At 42.0% G+C, this 23,749-nt stretch overlaps 1 protein-coding gene across 1 annotated transcript in view; it reads left to right on the top strand.

Moving 5' to 3' along the window:
• The window catches only part of REEP3 (receptor accessory protein 3), a 184,378-nt gene that overhangs the window by 37,686 nt on the left and 122,943 nt on the right, over window positions 1-23,749 (top strand). Inside the window, exon 2 of the mRNA XM_077258762.1 lies at window positions 19,743-19,815. Coding sequence (XP_077114877.1) covers window positions 19,743-19,815 — 73 coding nt within the window. The remainder of the gene's footprint in view (window positions 1-19,742; window positions 19,816-23,749) is intronic.

Below are 23,749 nucleotides of genomic sequence, written 5' to 3'. Positions count from 1 at the left end.
TTTTTTTTTTTTTTCCTTCATCATCATTCTCAGTTATGACCAAGATATAAGGATCCTGAGCAGGGGCTTCCTTATTTTCCAACTCCCTAATCCCTAAACAGGTTTTCCGGGCTTGTGTTAATTTTCTTTAGTTACTCCATGTGACTGCAGATTAGCAGATCCTGACAGTGTTTTTATTACTGGTGGTCACGTGCTGACGACATTCTCATCCGCTGCTCTCCATAGACCATGGAGAAAAGCGGATAACAATCTAGTCAGCACATCGCTGCAAGTATCTAGCTCTCATACCGGCGGTCACTGAACGTCTGCTCAATCTAGGTATTGATAGGAATCTTGTGTGTATATTGCACACTGTCAGGATTCCCCAAAGTCCTGTCAAATACAGTGTATGCGGAAATGTAGCTGAAGCCCAGAAAATCTCTTTAAAGGGGACCTTGTCAGCACAGAATGACTGTTCAAACCAAGTACAGACCCTCTGTGCTCCGTGGAGTGGCCAACATTTAAATACATCTCACCACCTGCTTTGTTTCCAGCTAAATCTGCCCTTCTCTGGCTCTATGAAGCCAGAGCTGTCAATTAGAGAGAGGGGTGGAAATTGAGGGAAAGCAAGCAGGTGTGGAGGTGTATGTAAATGATTTGCCCACCATGATGCACAGAGTGGTTGGACTTAGTTTGAACAGTTATTCTGTGCTGACATGGTCCCTTTCAATGAAAATTATGCTGAAAAAGGTTTCCCACCATACTGAAATTGATGCCATACAGTATATCCTTAGGATCCATATATCAGATCGTTCGGGGTGTTATCACCCGGCACCCCTACCAAACAGTTGATGCCAACTTCCGTATTGGCTGGATGTAAATCGTGCACAGTTGGAATACCAATATTCTGTCTGTTTAGTGGTAGCTCTTGGGTCCCTCAGAACAGGTCCTACTTGGATGGAGCGGTGGTGTTCCACTGATTATCGCTGCTTACCTATGGCTGCTGTCAGAGCTGGTAACAAGTGATCACTGGGGGCAGCTAGTGATGTTGCCCCCAAATACCTGTCTGGTTATGTTTTGTTTTAACGGGATCCTATGACATGCAGAAAGAATAGTCATGGTTGGAAAGTATTAGGCTATGTTCCCCTGATGAGGTTTTTTGGTGAGTTTTTGTTATGATGTGTATTCTAAAAAGAAAATGCAAGTAACCTATTTTACATGATGGGTGCAGAAAATCTGCAACATCAAAAGCTCATCTTGGGAATTTAGTCTTAATGTTGTGATCTTTACATTGGCGCCAATAAATGGATTACAGTACTTTTCTAACAAAGTTCCAAGACTTGGTATCATTTGGCTATGTTGGCCTGACAGTGAATGTCATTATCTATCTGATTCTCGCTTTTTATGTTTTCAATTTTTTTCCATCTCGTAATGTGATGTCATATTGATATGAGAACACTATCACTTTATGATTATTGGGGGTCCCACTCTGCTCTATCTATTATAATCTATAGAGTGGATAGGTGCTCAGGTAGACCAGGGTACTATATAAACAGTCTTGCTCCTATATTTTGTGATTAGAAAAATATTGAAATGTTTAAAAACTTATAATAACACCCCACACCATGCCATAACTTGTCGCTTTATGTGAAAAAATACTTGCATTACTGCTTTCTTTTCTGAGGCTTCCTGGTACCCCGCCATTCTTTACTTCCTGCTGCGGTGGAGACGTTCCCATCCATGAACGTGTCAGCTGCAACCAATCACTGGCCACAACAGGCACCCGCTTCAGCTACTGATTGGCTGCAGCAGTTACATGTTCCTGATTGGATACAAAATCCGATGCAACCGAGCAGTAAGAATCATCTGCACAGGATCAGTAAAGCGCGTGTCTGTGGACTTCTATTTTAAAACATTCTAGAATGTTTTTTTGTTTTGTTTTTTTATAACAGTCCTTCTCTTTCAGGCGTTAATCAGGTATAAAAAACACTTCATTGAGGATGGCAAAAAAAAATAATTAATGTGTAACCATAAATGTGAGAATAGTAAAACTTCTAAGGCTGTGAATGGGTTAACCTGGCATTAAATATAGTAGTTTGTATGTGTGACTCTAGAGAAGCCGCCTTCTTCCCCTTGTCCTCCTTTTACTCTTGTGTGCAAAGGAAATCATAATGGAAAATTCAATGTCTCACAAGCAATTGTTTGAGAAAACCATTCCAGGGAGCTTTGAGAGCAGAAATAGGCCAAACATTTACAGCTTCATCTCCATTCTGCGCAGAGAGGAACATGTTGTGCGCGGGCTGCTGGAACAGACTGTTTATGTAATGGTGGAAATGTATATACTGTTGTAGGCTCTATCCATATTAATCCAGATGTCTCCTGCGTTACCCTTTGTCAGTCCTCCGCTATAGCAGGATCTCTGTATACATTGCCGCACAAGTTCACCTAGTGACATCTAAACAAAATATGCCTGAATGTAGCGTGACCGGAACACGAAGGAGACGGCGGCAAGATGTTTTTTTATTCTACACATGAATATCTTGTAATAAAAAAGCATTTACATTATGTTTTAAATCGGGTTGATACAATGGAATGGAAGTGATAGTGAAGGTGCCAGCTGTGTGATGTCTGGTTTGTGTGCAAGGTCAGTTCTTGGGTCATGTTTTACGTGGGATTATCCTTTTAATATATTTATAGCATATCCATAGGATATGTCTAATACATGCAGGTCCATATCTTGGACAGAACATGCCATCATCTGCAGAGCCTCCTCGTTTTATTAAAGAAGCTCTCCTATCACTCCCAGAAGTAGCACTCACATCCAATTTTTTATCTTTAAAGGGAACCTGTCAGCAGGATTGTGCACAGTAACCTACAGACAGTGTCAGGTCGGCGCCGTTATATTGATTACAATGATAACTTGGTTGATAAAATCCGTCTTGTGGTTGTATCTTTATTCTCCGTTTTGAGTTAATGATCTGCCCTTGCTCCAGGGCGGCCTGTGGGGGGGGGGGGGGGGGTCTTCATGTAGTTCTCTGATTTAGGTATTCATCTGTGTGGCTTCTGACAGGTCACTATTTTTTTTTTATTTATTTTTTTTTATGGTATACATTGATTCATGAAAATAAAAAATCAGTCTTAAAATGGTGCCGGCCGCGCCTGTCCTGTAGCTATCAGCGATCCGATAGCTGCTACTGTGCAGACAGCGCCATCTTGGAGGAGGAGGTTGTTTCTTCTCTAGCAAGATGGTTAGAGATTTCATTAACCAAGGTATCATTTTAATCGGTATAACGGCGCCCACCTGACACTGTAGGTTACTGTGCAGAATCCTGTTGACAGGTTCCCTTTTTTGCAACACTATTATGTAGCGCTGTCTACTTAAAATTGCTCATTTTTCCCTTTTTACTCAGTTAATTAGTGTTTTCTATTAGGTGTATGACATCACTTGTTTAAAAAAAAAACAAAAAAAAACAACTAGCTGAATCTCAGCTCTACTAGTAACAAGAGGTTTCTTTTCACTTCATGAGTCATCATTAGAAGTACAATTGAACACCAATGAAAAGTCCCTGCAGGGGGAAGGAGCAGAGCAGATGGGTCAGAAGTTGAAGGAGGTGGAGCTGGACTGCCATGCCCTTTTCAGTGATGCAGGATTACAGTTATAAGACTATGGTTCCACTATCAGTATTTGATTGGTTTTATTTTTTTTTTGCTTACAATGATTGAGAAATACCAACCAATGCTACAATAAAATAAACACTAAAATATCACATCTTGGATATCACTTTTTCATGACATAGTGGAATGCGTTGAGAACAATAAAACATAAAAATGATTGTTGTAAACCAAAATGAATATTCCATGGAGGCCTGGATTTGGAATGATACTTGAAATGAAAGTAGAAAATCAAATTACAGGCAGATCCAACTTCAGTGGAAATGCCTCAAGACCAGGAAATGATGCTCAGTAATGTGTGTGTGTGTTTGTGGTCTCCACATGCGTGTGTGACCTCCCTACAACGCCTGGGCATGGTACTGATGTGGCCGGCCAATGATCTCCTCAGGCATCCCCTCCCAGACCTAGAATAAATCATCCGCCAACTCCAGGACGGTATGTGGTGCAATGTGGCATTGGAGGATGGAATGAGACATGATGTCCCAGATGTGCTTAATTGGATTTTGGTCTTTTGAATGAGCAGGCCGGGCCATAGCATCAATGCCTTCATCATGCAGGAACTGTTGACATACTTCAGCCACATGCCTAGCATTGTCATGCATTGGAAGGAACCCAGAACCCACTGCACATGCACATGGTCCCACAATGGGTCTGAGGATCTCATCCCGGTACCTAATGGCAGTCAGAGTACCTATAGCTAGCACATGGAAGACTGTGTGGCCCTCCAAGGAAATGCCTCCCCACACCATTATCTGACACATTGCCGAACTGGTCATGCTGGAGGATGTTGCAGGCAGCACAATGTTCTTCTTGTCTGTCACATGCTCCGTATGAACCTGCTCTCATCCATTAGGAGCAAGGTTTGCAAATGTCTAATCTGACAATCTTGGTGTTTTCTGGCAAATGCCAACTAGACAGTGTTGGGCTGTAAGCATAACACCCACTTGTGGATGTTGGGCTCTCATGGAGTCTGTTTCTGACAGTCTGAGCAGAAACATGGATGTTGGTGGCCTGATGGAGGTAATTTTGCAGGGCTCTGGCATTCCTGTTCGTCTTTGCACTAAGGAGGAGTTACCAGTCCTGCTGTTGGGTTGTTGCCCTCCTACAGCCCCCTCCAAGTCTCCTGGTGTACTGGCCTGCCTCTTCGTATCTGCTCCATGCTCTGGATATTGTGGTGTTGGACACAGCTACCCTTCTTGCCACAGCTCGCATTGATGTGCCATCCTGCATGAGCTGCACTATCTGAGCAAGTTATGTGAGTTGTAGAGACAGCCTCCTCCTACTGTACCTCTAGGGGTGAGAGCAATATAAAAATCCAAACGTGACTAAAACGGCCAAAACGGATGAGCACAGAGAAATGGTCTGTGGTCACCCTTTGCAGGACCGCTGCTTTATAGGGTTGTGTTGCTAATTGCCTATCATTTCTACCTGTTGACGCATTTACACAACAGCAGGAGAAATTGATTCACAGTCAATGTTGCTTCATATCTGGATTGGTTGATTTTACAGAAGTGTGATTTGACTTGGAGTTACATTGTGTTGTTTCAGTGTTCCCTTTATTTTTGAGCAGTGTATGGAAAATTATGCATGTATGTGATATACAGTATACAATACACAATTCACCTATCTGTTTCTTTACTGATGCAAATGCAAGCAGACAGGCCGTATTTACTATTGTGGGGTATATTTGGGTTGTGTTTATATTTCAGTTGTCTTTGCAATGAAACAAACAAAAGTTTTACATGATGCTTTTGTTCCCCCCAGTTTTAAAAACGGACACCTAACAAAACACAGACAGATCATTAAAATATTCAATAGGGCACTTTTGCTTTAACAGACACAACCCAAACTCCTGTCCAAGGCGCGTGTTCCCAGAACAGTCAACAGAATTCCCACATGCAGGTGTGAACACAGACTAACGACAAACTATCCAGTAATGCAAAATATTGAGTGTTCATCTGCTGAAGGGTAAATGTTTGTTTGAGGCTTTGCTGCTTTACTCTTTGTTTTCATTCTTAATTGGGCTAGTTTCCATGGTGTGATTCCGCGATCTCATCAGAATGCCAGCAGGTTTCCACTGGCAGCGCACCACTATGCAGGACGCATGTGTCTTTTCAAGTCTGCAGTATGCCAGTATTATCTCATGAATAAAGTGAAATAACATTTTGTTCAATTCATAGCAATTTTTTTTTGGTCACTTGAATAAAGAAACATATATTTATTTCTTCTGGTGCATTTACTCTTGCTGGCGGTGACCATTTAAACCAAGCACCAGGTTTTTTTTATAACTTTTTTTTAGCCCAGCTGATCACGCTTCCCATTCGCACAGGACGATCAGTAATAAGATAGTTTTATGCGCATGGAATGTCATTGTTCTCGGCAGCACATGTGCTGTTTACACAGGATAATGTGCTGTCTAGAAATCCTTTCACCCAACAAACCAGCGTTTTGGCTTGTGAATACTGTAGAACAATGCAGACAGGTTGCAGGTTTCAAAGCTGATTTTTTTCTTTAGTTTCTATTTTTATCTAAGTATATTTAGGGGGGAAAAAACTCTTTATTTGGGGATGGGGAATGTGCACATAGAGCTGCTTCTTGTACCTTTTTTAAAATGACTTTTGTATTTCCCAAAAATCCAGACTCCATGTAGATGATCTAATTCATATTACTGCAAGCATTGGAGCTTTATATTAGAAGCTTTTCGTTTTCTCATTTTATTTATTTTTTTTTTTGGAACATCAAGAGTACTAATGCCATAATACCAGCTACGACGGTAGTATGGTCTATTGTATGAACAGAATGTAGTCAGATCATGAAGGAACGCCATATAAGACATTGTTATAATCCTTTGGTTGCCTAACACCATATGAATATGCATGGATCATACATCTGGCAAGCAGACAGTTGGACAGTGCCGTAGTCTAATGGACCTCCCTTGGTCTGTCCTTGGGGCCGGATTTCTGCCAGATTTAGGATTTGGTAATTAAGAAGCAATCAGTTGATGAACTCTTGTCCAGATCCTTAATGGTTAGTTACTATAATCCACTAGAGGTTTTCTGGCCTAAAGGAGAGTTCAACACCAACCCTTGGCGTTGAGGCTTCCAGTCAAATTATATTGTTGGGGCTTGTAAATTTATTATACTAGAGTTACAGTGCTAATTTACATCAATTATTGATTATCATAAAAAAAAAATTATGCACTTTTGTGTAAAAATGGAGACTTTCCCAAAAAGACTAAAAAAACAAACAAAAAATATTCTCTATATACAGGGTACTATATATAGAGTAATGTAATAAATATATATATTTTATACTAAAATATGCTATTAATATATATCTATAATATAACGCTGGGAGCGTCACTCTGTCCGAAGCCTTTATAGACTGCGCAAGCACAAGCGCCGGCGCAGTCTGGACCCCACAGAGTGACGCTCCCAGGAGATCGCGGTATGCTTAAGCGCTGAACGCACACCGCGATCTCCAACGGAGAAGCAGGGACGTGCCAGGAGGGTGAGTATGCAATACTTACCTGTCCCGTTCCACAGACGCGATTCCGGGCCATGAATGTCCCCCTGCTCCCGGAATCGGCGTCCGCGCTTTCCAGCGCCATTTTCTTGAAGACACACTGCGTGTCTTCAAGAAAATGGCGCCGGAAAGCGCGGACGCCTGTGACGTTCAGTTCAGAGGGCGCGATGACGCGCTTAATACGCGCCGCCCTCTGACTGAACAGTCACAGTCAGAGGACCCGGAAGACGGAGCGGTGGAGCGGGGGACAGGTAAGTATAGCAAGTGCCGGGGGCCTGAGCTAGCGGCGACTCCGGCACCTGACCCCCACAGTGCGCCGGTGTCCCCGCCTGCTCAGGCCCCCAGCACAGCCGCCCGCACTCTCGGCACCACCACGCACAGCCGCCCGCACTCACCACTGCCACGCACAGCCGCCCGCACTCACCACTGCCACGCACAGCCGCCCGCACTCGCCACCGCCACGCACAGCCGCCCGCACTCAGCACAGCCGCCCGCACTCAGCACAGCCGCCCGCACTCAGCACAGCCGCCCGCACTCAGCACAGCCGCCCGCACTCAGCACAGCCGCCCGCACTCAGCACAGCCGCCCGCACTCAGCACAGCCGCCCGCACTCAGCACAGCCGCCCGCACTCAGCACAGCCGCCCGCACTCAGCACAGCCGCCCGCACTCAGCACAGCCGCCCGCACTCAGCACAGCCGCCCGCACTCAGCACAGCCGCCCGCACTCAGCACAGCCGCCCGCACTCAGCACAGCCGCCCGCACTCAGCACAGCCGCCCGCACTCAGCACAGCCGCCCGCACTCAGCACAGCCGCCCGCACAGCCACCCGCAATCAGCACAGCCGCCCGCACAGCCACCCGCAATCAGCACAGCCGCCCGCACAGCCACCCGCAATCAGCACAGCCGCCCGCACAGCCACCCGCAATCAGCACAGCCGCCCGCACAGCCACCCGCAATCAGCACAGCCGCCCGCACTCGGGCAGTAGAGCCGGAGAGAGAAAGATGGGAGCAACATATGGCAGAATGGAAACAGGAACAGGCAGAATGAGTGCAGCACATGACAGGATGGGGCGCAGGATGGGAGCAGCACATGACAGAATGGGGGCACACACATGACAGGATGGGGGTGCAGGATGGGAGCACATGACAGGATGGGGATGCAGGATGGAGCAGCACATGACAGGATGGGGGCGCAGGATGGGAGCAGCACATGACAGGATGGGAGAGCAAGATGAGAGCAGCACATACCAGGATGGAGGCCATATACCAATATAAATGCTCGCCACCCGGGCGTAGAACGGGTTCAATAGCTTATATATATATATATATATATATATATATATATATATATATATATATATATATATATATATATATATATATATATATATATATATATATATATATATATATTAGTTAGTGTGTATATATGTGTGTGTGTATATATATATGTATGTATGTATGTATATATTTATATTAATATTATTAGAATATTTTCAGTATTTTTCTCCTTTCAGACTCCGAACTGTGCGTTCTCTCTTCTGACTAAACACTAATGTTCCAGCTCTGTGTATGTCTGCCAGGGAATTTTTAAAGGCTCTGTGTAAAAGTTCTGAAAGTGAAAAGATATATAAGCCGGTCTGTGAGTCGAGAGCACAAATAAATAAGGTCGGCTTGGACACTTGTCAGCGCCATATTTGCCGTTCGATTTCTGCTGACTTCCAGCTCTGTGCAATATTTGGCCGGAGGAAGATGATGTTTTCCAGCTGTTCAGCCGGTATTTGTCCAGATATTATCTTTTTCATCGGGCTCAGACATGGAAGCTGTAAGTGGAAAGATCTCTGAAACTAACGTTTGAGATGAAAGTGAGCAATAATGTATTAATCACAAATGCTTTATGAGTAGGGAGCGCCTCTGCAGAATATAGGGTTGTACCCAGAAATGACTTGCTGACCATTTCTCAAGCTTTCCTTCACAAGTAAGACGTGTCTTTATCTTTCTAGGTAGGTTTCTTGATGAGAGCATAGTAAGTTATAGGGAACACTACGGCTATGTTCACACTATGCATTCTTTCAGCGTTTTCTTGTGTTTTTAATGCGTATTTTCAGCTGCGTTTCACAGTACCAGCAAAGTCTGAAATTTCAGAAATCTCATGCTCAAACATTGTTTTTTTTTTTTTGTCAACAATCTCCAGCTCATAATTGAGTTATTTAAAAAAAAAAAAAAAAGACCTGTCAATTACCATAAATATGTAATGTGTAAAATAATATCTTATTACCACACCCACTTGGCTAAGAAGACTAGTTATAAATACAAAGACCATATTTTTGTAATGGAGAGTGTTAGAACCAAAAGCAAAATAATGCCAGATTCAGTACAGCAACATTTAAACCAGGTAAAATATAGTTTATTAAAAATAATGCCTACTTAACTTTCGGGTAAAATACCAAAAATGTGAGTTTTCCTCTGAGTGCATGCAATGTATTACTGTCCTGTCATTCTGCATATTGGCCACACTTTCCATTAATTTTCCACAGCAGGAAACCTTCTTTCTTGGCTGACCCACATCTAGCATGACTTAATTATTGTGGCTTACCATTAGACTGTATCTTGTTGGTGTCTTTGGCTCCTAGCCATTAGCAATAGTAACATAATAAGGGTTGGTTATCACAACAAGCGATTGTTTGTCCATGTTTACAATGAAACATGTAAGTTTTGTGTTTTTACATGGGAGTATCATTATTCCTAGAGGATATTCCTTGTATCTGTTAATACAAGTTCACATTTTTATGTTAAAGGAGACCACCATACGACATCTCTTCCCTCCTACATCTCCTAAAGTCTTCAAGTCTTCTGTCGAGTTTATTTACAATGTGACCGGTGCATGAGACTGGCCAGGATTCATGCATTTGCACCTCCCAGCATGCCCCCGATATTTATACACCCAATATCCTTTTTATAGGGACCAGGTTTTCGGCTGCTGCCCTATTTGCGAGCAGCATAGAATAGGTACAGAGACCCTGATTCTAGCAGGGTGTCACTGTGCTGTAGCTTCAATAAAACACTGTTTTGTCGGGTGCCGCTCTGCTAGTCTTCTCAATGATGAGATTCTGGATTTTTGAGCTGCCTATATCCTAGCCACCATAATTGATTTGACAGCTTTCTGCAGATGTAGATAGAAAATTGACAATCAGTTAAAAATAGCTTTTCATTGAGAAGACTAGCAGAGATGCAGCAGATAAATTTATCAAAAAGCCCATTAAGTGTCTCAATTGCTGGAGTCAGGGTCTCAGTCCCTATTTTATGTTGTCCTCAGATTGTGAATCATAAGCCTGGTGTCCACATGATTGTAAATGATCCCCTTGAACATTACCTTGATATAAAATCATAAAACTACTTGCTTCTTCAACTCCCCATTGCTGGAGTGATTAAATTATGAACAGCTACAGTTTATTTCAACACATTATGGCCCTTATTTATCATTCTCAAATTGTGCTGTGTTGCACAACAATTTTGCAATTTGTATTATTTTCATGCCAATTTTGGACAGCTTCTTCAAAATGAGAGGTGCGGGGGAGAAGCCGGAATAGAGAATGGTTATGTCTGCCTGCTAACTTCTTCATCATTTATTTTTTTTTGTTTATGCCAGGAATGTTACTCTAGTCTCTTACTGCACCAAATTCATGACTGCCAGTCTTAATCAGGCTTTTAGATGTTTTTAATAGTATGCACTATGGTGGCCTCTTGTCTATACACTTGGTAACAATGTTACCCAGCTTTGGTTTCAGCCTCCCATTGATTGTCTTGAAATTGCTTTCTGTATTGTATGATGATGGTGTTAACTGTTCTGGAAATCTTGATATGATTATCATTTTCTATTAATTTATCTAGTTTTCAAGTCTTGTAGATCTTCTGTAGCTGATAAGGATTGTGATACAATGCCACCTTTTTTTATGAGCTGTCTGAGATATGAAAGAAATCTGGTATTCCGAGCACATTGACTAAGCTGTGAAGATAAATGACGAGCAATGTAATGACTGCCGGTGAGAAATGTGTGCTCATGGCGCTGCATGCATGCATAATGGCTTGTAATATGTGCTGTTTAGCATATTTCCCTTTACTGGGTTACTAATGCCACTTACACATGCAGGTTTCCTTCAATTAATTATTTTCTGCTTTGTCCTAGAAAGCACAGCTCTGTGCAAATTTGGAGTCTACTAATTAAAAGTATTTAATAATTGCTATATTGTAAGGGGTAGGAGTCCCAGAAATAAACCCCCTCCCACCATCTATAAACCTAGCTGCTTACCCAGTCTATCAATACTTGAGTTTTGGCATCTTGTAGTGTGAACTGTTGCAGATAACATGGGAAAAAAATGCATCAACTAGAGTGTGACATGGGTCACTGTGCCCCAATTCTAGTGATTCCTCTGTGGACCGTTGCAGCATTATTGTGGAAACTTGCATTTTGTCATTTATAAAAATTAATTGCAAGTGCACTGGGTGGCGGATTTGGTGCACTTGCAGTCCATAGCTCTTCTGTTCCTCACCCAGTACTGATGTGTGTGTGACTTCACTTCATCCCTGTCCCGACATTTAGCTCACGCATTGTTCTCAGCCTAATAACGCTGACGGGTTTTTGAGGGCTTCTGTTAGTTTGGAAACAAACCTTATCTGTACGTTTTAGGGTATGTCCTGTCCACCTCTTGGTGCAGGTTTTGCAACTGACATATGGATGGTAAAATGCGTCCTTATTCCCGCCACCTGAAGCCATAATTTTTTTTTTTTTAATAAAAATTCCAGCTATTAATAATATATATTATTATTTTTTTAGAAGACTCCATTTCCCCTCTCTTCTGCACCCATTACCAGTATTTTGTGCCTTGCAGTTCTGAATCGGAAGGTTTAAAATGTGGTTTTTACATATCTTATTTGATACTTTTTTATGCTGATTGCTACAATACTTTTATTGTTTGCTTGTATTTTTTTTTCCCCTTTCCCCATCCCCCACGTAGATAAAACCTTGACAAACAGAAAGCCTGGAGTCTGGCCAAGTGCGGGCTCCGCGCCGCTTCCTAAGGCCGTGAATTACAATCTGTTGCTGTGCCGTTCCTCGGGTTGCCAAAGCAACAGCAGAAGAGTGAATTAAAGGCTGGGTGGACCGCCTCATCTAAACCGCTGGAGAGGAAAAGAAAATCAGATTGCAAAGGCATAAAAGCAAACGTGATATCGGTGCGGCGAGCCTAAATTAGGAAGTCGGGTGTGATTACAAACGGCGCACACGTTTTGATGGGGATAATTATGTGTTTTTGAGTTTTTTGTTTTGAAATTGAATTTGCTTGGAATGGTTCCCGATCTGGAACAATAGCCTTTGTTTTGGCACGTAACGTTCAGCGCTGCGGCTTACCATCGTCTTTGGCTGAACTCCATTATTTCCATGCAGACCTGGAAATGAAGGTTGTAGGGACTGAAACGTGACCGTTGCTAACCGACTGATCTAACTAAACTGTTGGTTGGGGCTAAAAAGACTTAAAAAAGACTTTTATCCAGATATATACAGACTTACCTGCTGTCATTGATTCTGAGATCTTAGGAATAGGGTCACTCACATAATTTACATATTGTTATATTCAGTATTTTTTTTTAATCTACCGTATTTTTCTATGGTGTGAAATTGTACAACTGGAACATGTGTGTTGCAGTGCCATGATCTACCTTTTTTTTTTCTGCTGAGATTTGATCAATTATTGACCACCAGTGTTTTAGATCAGGTTGTTCCCAGGGCTGTGGATTCGGTAAACCAAACCTCCGACTTAGAATCCTCAATTTCCATGACACCGGCTCCACCAAAATGGGCTCCGACTGCGACTCAACGACTCCGACTCCACAGCTCTGATTGTTCCACTTCATCTAAAATTAAAAATCCTAATTAGTCATTCTCTAATGTATTGAGTCTACAGCTTCTACACAGACCTATGTGTCTCCATGGTAACAGACAACAAAGTGTAGTCTGAACCTAATGTCTAGCCATGTGTCCGCTATTTCTTGCAAACTGAAAAAATGTTAGTAAGGCAAGACTTAGAAGTGTTTCACATGTGTTCTGTTCATCAAAAAATGAATACAACATCTATCAATTCTATTATATGCTGCTGTTCACATGTTTTTTTTTTTTTTTGGGGGGGGGGATGTATCGTTTGTAAAGAATTATAGCCATTTTCTTTCGGTCCCAGCAACAGATCAAAATCACCAATGTAAGTCTATAAGTTTGTGAAAATCACTGACTGCGCACGGATAACATCCATGTGTTAAACATTTTAAAGGGGTTATCCACGTTTGGCACGAAAGTCTGCAGTCACTCTACTTGACTGCAGACTTTTGAGTCTTCACATTGTGTGCTGTCAGGATTCTCCGGTGCTGGGCAGTCATGTGACCACTGTGATGCAGTGACCCCTGTTACAGCTAGGTGGCACTGCATGTGCTCCTCAGGATATGCATGGAGTCATATATGTAGTTGTAATGGTTGAACTAGCCACACACACCTCCCACCTATGGGAGTGGCTACAAGTATATAATGTGACCATGTGGGTCACATGGGAATAAGATGGATGGACCTGAGTGGTCTGTGTGCCAGGTCCTGGAGGGCCTCTGTGTTGGGAGGTCCTGGGAGTAGGACTAGATCCCTGAAGAGCACATGGGGGAGGCCTTGGACTTGGGGGCCTGTGTGTTGGACGGTCCCAGATGGGGATGGACGTCCTGAATAGCGCACAGAGAGGACGCGTGTGCAGAGTCCTTGATGGCACTGTGTTTGGGGAAGCTACAGCCCGTCTGAGGATCTGGACTGTCAGGTGGCCTGGTGAGCAAGGCATGGCCGCGGACGATGATCCTAGTTCGGCAGCTTCCCTGAGAGAGAGTACTGACAGGAGTCAGCGTATGGAGCAGGAGCTCCTGGAAGGTAACCCAGCATATGGGGAACCGTGCAGTCACCCATGGTAACTGGACGGAGTAAAGTCCAGCATGTTTAGAGACTGCAACCGTAATGTCGTATGTTGGTGGCTCTTGTGCTCCATGGACATTAATGAACTGTGTGGCGTGCGGTCACCCACGATAACTGGACACAGAGGTTCGGCATGTTTAGTGACCGCGTTTCAAAGCCATATACTATGATGTGAAGATTGATGTAAAGACTGTGTGCTTGTTGATCATATTTCTGTGGCTTATGACTCCATAATAAACCACATGGACTGTTAAAGTGAAAACCCATGCCTGAATACGTTAATCCGCTGCCAAATGAGTGTCCCCCAATACACTCAGTAAGTGCAGTCTTACACCACACATATGCATACTTTCGGCCACATACTGACTAAACATGCGTGGCTTTGCTCAACTGTTTTATATTGAAAAAGGCTGCACACGTCTAGTCAGAATGGGTCCGGGTGTCAACATGTCACATACACATGAACACACACTCTGGGCACTAGAGAAACCCGTCTGTGTGCAAAAGTGAAGTCACATAAATTGACTACAAACTTTCATATCAAACTTGGGCAACGTCTTTAATAATGTAATGTCTAGAAAAAGCCTTGTGATTTACCGTAGCTTTTTGTTGGCACCTGAGAAAATCAGATTTGTAAAAAATACACACTCACAAAAAACACTGATGAAAATCGGTTCGTTTTTCATGATGGAGACATTGAAAAATCTGTCCAGAAAAGGAAAAATCAATGGCTCATCCCTTTGCGTGAATAAAAAAGTCAAAACAAAAAACAAGAAAAAATGATGGCGCATCAATACCCCCTTATCATTTTTTTTTTTTTCAATTTCACTGCTGGAGTGGTGGTTAAAATCAAAGTCCCCCATATGATGCTTGCCTTCTGACGGTTTCATTTATTTTTGCCAGAAGGGGTCTTGTCTCCTGCAGTTTGACCTCTCGTTTTTGATCTGAAAACCGGTGAAGATGCCATTAAAGCACCGCTCCAGCGATTTAAAAAACAAAAAAAAACAAAGAAAAAACAAAGCGCTGGAGTGGTGCTTTAAGAAAAGTAACCAATATTGTTATTAGGGACAGGAACTAAAGTAAGAATTTGCTCCCGATCTTTGGATCATACTGGGGCGATAGATGGGTAGAATAAATGGAAAGGTTTGGAATATGAGAACCCGACACAGACCATTGTGTCTTGTAGCTAGGCCGGGTCTTCTGAATGTTTGGGTAATTGTGACACAGGTTTTGTTCTGCTCGCTGTTTTGTTTTGCTGGTGTGAGCAGTTTTGTAGGAAGAGGGAACATAAAAGAAAGGCCGCGTGATAAACCATTTGTGATTTAATTGCGTTGTAATGTTGATGTTTATGGGATCTTTTAAAATGATGCTTTAAATACAAGCGACATTGCTGGTGGATGGGGGTTTTTGTTGCTTGCAGCATTAATATTCTATAGCTGTGATTTGCAATAAAAAGGTAGACAAAATGTACGGTATATAAAATCCGGATCAGACTGGTCTGTATTAATGGGGATGTGACTGGGGAGCTGATGGGATATTTGACTGCTAAAGACCAACTGCTGATCTGATGACTGAATATTACAGGTACCCTGGTGTATCCAGCCTCTGTGTGCCCTGATGAACCATGGAGACGTCATACTGGTAAAAACCTCCCCATATATGAGAGCTGATGGAGAATGCTACTCCTTTTTTTTTTTTTTTTTTTCCCCCCCACCTACAGACTTGGATGGAAGCTAGAGATTGTCCATTATTAGATCACTTCTAATTACGGTATTATTTTTTTTAAAAGACCGTTCACTACTTTAGCATTGATGACCTATACTTTAGCATTGGTCAGCTGTACTTGGTGTTGGCCACGTAGGCTACCTGCCTGAAATCCTTGGTTTTGGAGCTGGCTGTTTTCTGGTGGTGGCCACGGCTGGGTGCTGCACAACATTAGGAGACAGATGTATAGTACACTGCCACGGCCACCCTGTACCCTGGCCACGGTCAGCTCTGCAAGTGAGCATTTCCAATTACCGGTCGACATCATGCAGAACAGCTGATTGGTTGGAGTTATGCCACCCAATAACCGCCAATCCGACATTGATTACCTATCTTAAGGATAGGTCATCAATGCTAAAGTAGTGGACAACCTCTTTCAGTGCCCCAAATTATAATTAAAAAATACTAAAATAAAACCCCCAAACCTATACTTTACCTCCCGGACGTTGCTGTGCCTGTAACTTTGCCACTGTGATTCTGGGCAGTCACATGACCACTGCAGCCAATCAATGGCTACTGATAGTCTGCAGCCTTCACTATTATATATAGAATGCATGAGTTTCCATTGGTCTTATATTCTTTCTTTCCATTTTCGAGTGTGGCTTCGAGACCCACCAGGTCACATTCCTAGTCGGCAAAACTTGTCTTCTGTTCATCAAACTTGGCAGATACCTCTTCCATCTTGTTTCTTCAGAATGAAGAGACCCCAGCTACATAAACTAAGTCTAGTGATATGCCATAATATCTTGAAATTGGAATACTCCTTTAAATGTTCAGTTATTGATTGGTCATGTTTATAAAGAATAAGTTTTGATTTGCATATATAATCAGATGATTATAGTCTTCCAGTTTTTTTTCACCTTTATGAGGACGCTATACATAAAGCCTGCCGTCTGACTAGCAGCCATCAATATTGTATTATTAAAAAGGTATTAAAGCTGTCATCAGAAAAGAAGTTGTTCGTGTTTTGTTGCGGGTTATTAGCATATAGAACTGTCATAATTATATGTAAGCCCCCGGTAGTTTGTAAAAATGACATTACAGAAGCCAATTCCCTGCGCTTTTCTTTAAGAACACACTGTCAAGGTTTTTTAAGGTTAGGCTGCAGTGGAAGAATGCTACATTAATTGCTGTGCGCAGCCGGGAAACTGAAAGCCGGGCATTTTACTGGCAGACATGGCCAAGCAAGACTAGCCATAAATCTCACAGTGCGGAACGTAATAAATTAGATTCAGCTGAAACCCGCTTCCAGATTATATTAAAAGAAAAAAAAAAAGTTTCTTTGTTCCAGTTGGTTTATAAAATCCGTGACTTTTATTGTCTGCAAGCAATATATATTTTTTTTTTTCTTGAACATTTGCTTGTTTCATCTACAGCTTGGAATGTGGGGAAATGTGATGTAGGCAGGGAATAAAACCGTTTCTGATTTCAGATTACAACCATTTCCTTCCTTCCTTCCTGGTCTGGCCAGTTAGTAAGTGGCTCAGTATGAGCGGCTACGTTCCTGTTTTCCCTTCATTATCAGACGACCGTAGTTGGACCTCTGTGAACAATGGAGGAAATGGCACGTGTGTTGTGACATTGTTCAGTGTTTCTTTTAAGTATTTTTAAAAAAATATACCATGTACCAATTTTGTCACCCAAAAGTGGAATTTCAGGGGTGCCAAATAACTAGCCAGCTTTGTATATCCAGAGGATATGGAGATGCAGCAGATTTGTTTGTGTAATATGCTCATGGAAAATCTGCAGAAGATTCCAGGAACGAGCAAGTGGGAAGATTTTGCCAAATCTCAACCATAGAGTGGGGTTGTTTGGCATAAAAACTGACGGACAATGCAGGGTTTTAACAGGAGGAGTTCATCACAAAATAAATATTCCAATGGATGACAGGTGCTCGGTGCACCCCTGGTGTGGCCAAACGTTCACCTTCTCACTTATTTTGTATTGATCACAGAATTGTTTGGCACACTGAACACATGTGGTTTGATCAGTGATTTTGTGCTGACAGGTTCCCTTTAAGGCCACGTTAACGCATCCATGATTCCCAACCCGAACTCAACAGCCTTAGGGCTCGTGCACATGACTGTATTTTTCGGTCAGAGTGTGAGCCGACAAAAAAAACCCAGCGCGCTCTCTGACCAATGTTGTTCTATGGGGCTGTGCACATGTCCGGTATTTTTTATTTTGTCTTTCCTCGGACAGAGGTGGTCCGAGGAAAAAAATCGACACATACCGATGTTTGATCTGATTCAGATCACATTCCACCATGGAAGTCAAGAAGTCCATGGAAAACCGGACTGCCCTCAGATGTCACAGATGGAGATGGAGAATTCAGTTTTTTGGTGTCTTCACATCTGAGAGCATCGGATCACACTATGCTTGCCCTCTAAGGCCGGGTTCACATTGCGTTAACAGTAGCCAGTTCAACACATGCGCTAAATGGGCTACTGTTAACGCAAGTGCCGACATGCCATATCGCTAGCAGATGCTCTATCTGCGCTAGCTGTTAACTCCCTTTGTTAATCTATTAATCTCCTGGTTCTTCTGAGGCAACACTTCCATGGTCCTTTGCTGGTCTCTGCATTTTATCACTTTTTCACTGTAACCGTCTCTTGTCCACATGTCCTGTGAACACATAACGGTGGGGGGACCGGTGACGTTTCGCCATGGCAACTTCAGGAGCTTTATAGTATCACCATAGGAAGTCTGTTACGTTTCAACTTGCACTGACATGGATGGCCCTCGATGCCCACAACAACCATACATGATGGATTTCTTTGAACAATATGGAAAATGAAAGCTGAATTCCAGTTGCTATGGGCAACAAGAACATCAGAAGTATGTTTACATCAGTCTCTACATACCTCATGTATGAAAGCTGTTGTCTTGTTGTCCATAGCAACCAACCAGAATCCATGTGGTGGAAAATGAAGTCTGTCCTCTGGTTACTATGGGCCTCAGTGACACTTTCTCTGTGATTAAACTGAATGTGAAGACACAATATTGATCAACTGAGTCAGCGCCGAACCTCCAGGACCAAATATAAGCATAAAATGGATGGAGATTTGTCAGACCTGGATCACAAGGAAAGCGGAGAATTCATCAGGTTTCTGCTTCCATTTATGAAGGGGCCTCTGAAATATGGAAGCTGGTTGACATGGGCAGCGGCTCCGCTTTTCCAGTGCTGTAGTTTTGATGAATGAACTTTTTTATGCTTTATCAGCTTTATATATGAAATTAGACCCCACTTTAGTCCCATATTCATCACTTTCCTGCTAATTGACACCACGTGATGTATTGGGGGCTTTTCTCATGTTCCTGCTGCAGCCACAGTGATCTCAATATCCTTGAAATCTTTAGTGCTGATCACCGGATGATAGGCCTCTGTTTATGGTGGTCTATAAATGCGGATTACTCCATCGCCATAAGGAGCCCCATTAACCTGCATGTTCTCGAATAGCGTTGAGTGAATTTGTTCAGAATCGGTCGCCTAATGTGAATTTGCCATATTTGTGCCATATTGATACCCTATTCGTGCTGAATTTATGTTTGATGATCAGTTCCAAACATATTCGGTCATTTCTACTCCCAGTGACTACAATGACGTTCGGCTGTGTTCGACGAATATTCGCCAATGATCGTAATCAGAACCATATTTTGAAAAATTTGCTTAACTCTATCCTCTAAGTTCAAATGCAAAGATTTGACTTTCCAGAAAAATCGTAACTTGTTGGAAAGTATAATGGACATATCCTGATGTATGCCCTTCGCTTGTCCCACTGTAACCCCTGTCCTCCTCCCTCTGCAGGCTGGTGTTTGGTATCCTGTACCCAGCATACAATTCATACAAAGCTGTGAAGACGAAGAATGTGAAAGAATACGTAAGTAGCGCTTTATTAAATTCCCAATTTCTAAGGCTTGCTGTGCTCAGCTACATTTTCATATCTATGCTGCATCGGTTCTTGGGATTCTTGCCACATTGCAGATGTTTTCACTTTATAGGGAGGTGATAGTCTGCAGTTCTGTTGTTCTGCAGAACCTGCGCTCCTGCCCATTTGCTGGCTTGTAGCTTTAGTTATTATGTCTGCGTTTTTCAGACACAATGGGTTGGATCTATAACAGAAAAAAACAAACTTAAATGTATTAGAGCTGTACAATGGGAACAGGGAAACTCGTAACACTTATAAATCCTGGTCTAAAGTACAGCAATGTACAAACTCCAGTGATTTATTATTATTCATTTTTTTTTTTTTTAACTTTAGGAAAGCATTAGCAATAATCAATGAGGGCTTTATGGTACTATGTATTATGCAGCTGTCACAGTGACTGTGACTTTCTTTCCGTGACTGTGTATAGGGACGCTGACTGTCGGGAGAAGGGAATGTCCATTTTTGGACTGCTGATCGCAATGTTCTACCAGTAATAAGCCACCGGTGGCTTTCTCATAGAGAACACAGGAGAACTTTGCCGAATGAGCTCTCTTGTGTATGGGAGAGTCAGATGAGATAACGAGCAGGCAAACAGTTGGCCGAAACATCGTTTGGCCAACTATAGTCTTGTGTATTTGGCAAGCTAAAAGCTTGTTTCAGCTACTTCTCTCCCCAGAGAATTAAAAGGATCGGCCATTTGAAATTTCAATATCATATGTCTGGGGAAAGTCAGGGGGCCTCCATAAACCTCAATGGTCAACCAAAATCGTCAGGTTTGGCTGACGTTCATCTAATGTGCATGAGGTCCTTTAGACTGACCTTTTTATATAAAATGTTTCTTGGCAGATCCTACAAACTTTAAAGGAATCTACATTTGGCTGAACAATGGTTTGGCCCAATAACGATCTATTTTGTCTGTGATGGTGGGGTAACTAGTGCTAGAATCATTCTGTAGCCTCTTTCCCTTCTCTTAGTAGAAATTGGTATTTATGCTGGGAGGATACCTGTATGTAGTTTTCTTGTTGGCCATTTAGTAGGACTTTCAAATGCTAAGTTTGAAAATGCTGTCCAGAAATGACAAGAGACGGTCTTTACTGGATGGTCAGGATTTTCAAAATGTATCCAATGAAAGCTCCAAATTTGTGGTAGGTTTGCAATGTCTAGGAGCAGATTTTTCTCAGGTATGAGATGATATTTTTTATCCTATTTTTTTTAATTTTTTTTAAGTAGTGTGTGTTTGAAAAATAAAGAAAAGAGAAAATTGAAAATATAGCAAAAAATAGGTGCATAAATGGAGAAATATAGAGACTTCTATACAGATTTGGGTGCGTAGGTCCAGGCGCAGAAAGTTCAACAAGTGAACATGGTCTGGTATCCCAACGCCTGTTATTTGACAGCATCGGAGGGCAGAGGCCAGACCGCTCACATCTCATTCTTCTGGGCCACCTACATTGGTATGGGAAAGCCAAGCAGCTGATACTAAGGCAGCTGTGTGCGAGGCGATCTTTAAATCCACAGAATTGGCAACATTTAGCTTTAATCATTCATAGATTGAAGTGCACAGCTTGAGCCATGAGCACGGTTATTAGCACTACTTTCTTAATTGTTGGTAGTTTTAAAACTTATGGCTTCTTAGATTTTATTTGCTATTATATTATAAAAACAATTTTTAGGGGAAACTACTTCTGATCTGTGCTGCCTGAACCACGGTCAGCTCGATTGGGACACCGGTTCCATTGTTCCAGTCAATTATGTTTTACTTTGAAACACTGAAATTATATAATGACATAAATTTAGAAGTTGGGTGGGGTGTGTGCGGCTTGGTGACTAGTTCCAGAGGCCGGTCCCCGGTGGCTTCTCTCCTTCCTCCCTTTCAGTGAATGATCTCTTCCATTCTGTGTGTATAAGGAGAGATCTGTCATTTGGACTATTCCTCTCGAGCCAAATTTTCCTCTACCGGCTTCTAAACGTATGTTTTCGCTGATACTCTGCAGCATTTCAGAAAAAATACTAAATCCAGGATTGGTTTAGGCAGCATGAATCTTGTGTCTCTTTCCATTTAAGAGGGTTTACAATTATAATATTAATTAACATTCAAGATGCCATAAGTTAATAAAATTAAGAATGTGGCGCTACTATGGTTCGGGCAGCATGTTCTGGCTTTACTATGAATCATTTTTGTATTGTATTTTAGACGCAATGTCACCTTTTGGCATATTGGATGCATACTTCACAATTGCCTATTGATTTAGTGGAATATAAATGTTAAGGCATAACCCTAAATGTTAAGGCTTCTACTGGGCATAATGATTGTGCCATGACCCCAAGTTCTGATACGTCACAGTAATGTTTAGATAACCGGTGTATGATGATTTAAATGTGATCACATACATTGTGAGACTCCCCGGGTAGTTCAAGATGTGAAGGGTTAAGCCTTATACAATTTAACATGGCGACTTCCTGACTTATGATTATTCCAAATAAATGAGCATAAGGAATTCCCAAGGATAAGGAAGCCAGATGGTCTTGCTCTCACATGTGAATCTTGTTGCAGCAATAACATGCATACAAGAAGAAAGGTTCTTGCCAGTAATAATTGAGCAAAACTCCCTTTCGGGCCTCAGAGTCATAATTTTAGATCAAAATTGCTTCCCATATCCCAACATTTCTCTGTTTTTGGCAGAACATTTGCTGGGTCTAAAGAAAAACTGCTGCAGGATTCACAGGACTTGATAAACACGAGGTTGGCGAGTTTAGTTGTTTATCGCAGTTGTAGGAGGAAATGTTTGTGGCTTTTGTGTTTATTATCTTGCACCAGTTCACCCTGTTATGTGTTGTTTTGTGTTTGGACTGTAGAATTGCCTATGTTCCGATTTAGCCTTTTCTATGTTCTGCTTTTTCATTTAAGACGGTTCAATATTGGTTTGAAGTATTACTTCGCATTACTTTTTTTGTTAGGAAAAATGCTTATGTAATTTCTATGCAAAACCAAGGTCTTGAAGATAAGATTCAGGAGGTCATCACTCAACTTTTTTCTATTTATGTAGTGCATTGTTGTGTACTTTTTCTTTTTTTTTTTTTTTTTTTAGGCCATCCAGTACTATTTCTTTTCAGAGATTGCAGTATTTTAGTAATTCTTACAGACAAGGTTTTCTGAGAATAGGTTTGTAAGTTGGCTTTCCTCCACAAGTAAGAAACCATCTATAGGCCTAGAGGGTAGCTTGTACGTCCAACGCATTAAAGGATTATTCCAAAAATCAAAGTTCTCCCCCCGTCCATAGGATAGTCTAGAACTTCTGATCGCTTGGGGTCTGACCGCTGGGTCCCTGTAAATCTTAAGAATTAGGCTCTGGAAAACTAATGGTGCATGCTTGGCCTTCACACCATTCATTGTCTATAGGACAATGGAGAGACCGAGTATTCGCACCTCCATTTAATTGCAGAGCCACATTTCTGGGGTTATAGGACCCAGTTCTCGGGATTGCTGGAGGTCCTCGTGGTCTGGAACCCAGTGATAATTCCTAAGACAAGTTGGCCTCTATCCTATGGATAGGTAATGACTCTTTTTGCAATAGTATTTTAAAAGGCCATGAGACATGACTTGGAATTATAGACAAGTCAGCATCTACTCCAAATAGGAAAGTTCTTTTTTGGAGAGAAGAATCCCTTTGGAGACATGTCTTTGCTGTGTAAAATCCCTTCTTAAATTTCTAAGTATTTTAAGCGGTCACACATTGATGTACACTACCGTCCAGACTTTGACAAGGTTCGAAAAAAGATTTTTTATTTGAAATAATTTTCTCCTTCAAACTTTGCTTTCGTCAAAGAATGCTCCCTTTGCAGCAATTCCAGCATTGCAGACCTTTGGCATTCTAGCAGTAAATTT

This window comes from Ranitomeya variabilis, chromosome 4 (genome assembly GCF_051348905.1).
Source record: "Ranitomeya variabilis isolate aRanVar5 chromosome 4, aRanVar5.hap1, whole genome shotgun sequence".
In the NCBI taxonomy this organism is placed as follows: domain Eukaryota; kingdom Metazoa; phylum Chordata; class Amphibia; order Anura; family Dendrobatidae; genus Ranitomeya; species Ranitomeya variabilis.
The sequence above is the reverse complement of the archived record's forward strand: the minus strand, read 5'-3'. Positions and strand labels throughout refer to the sequence as shown.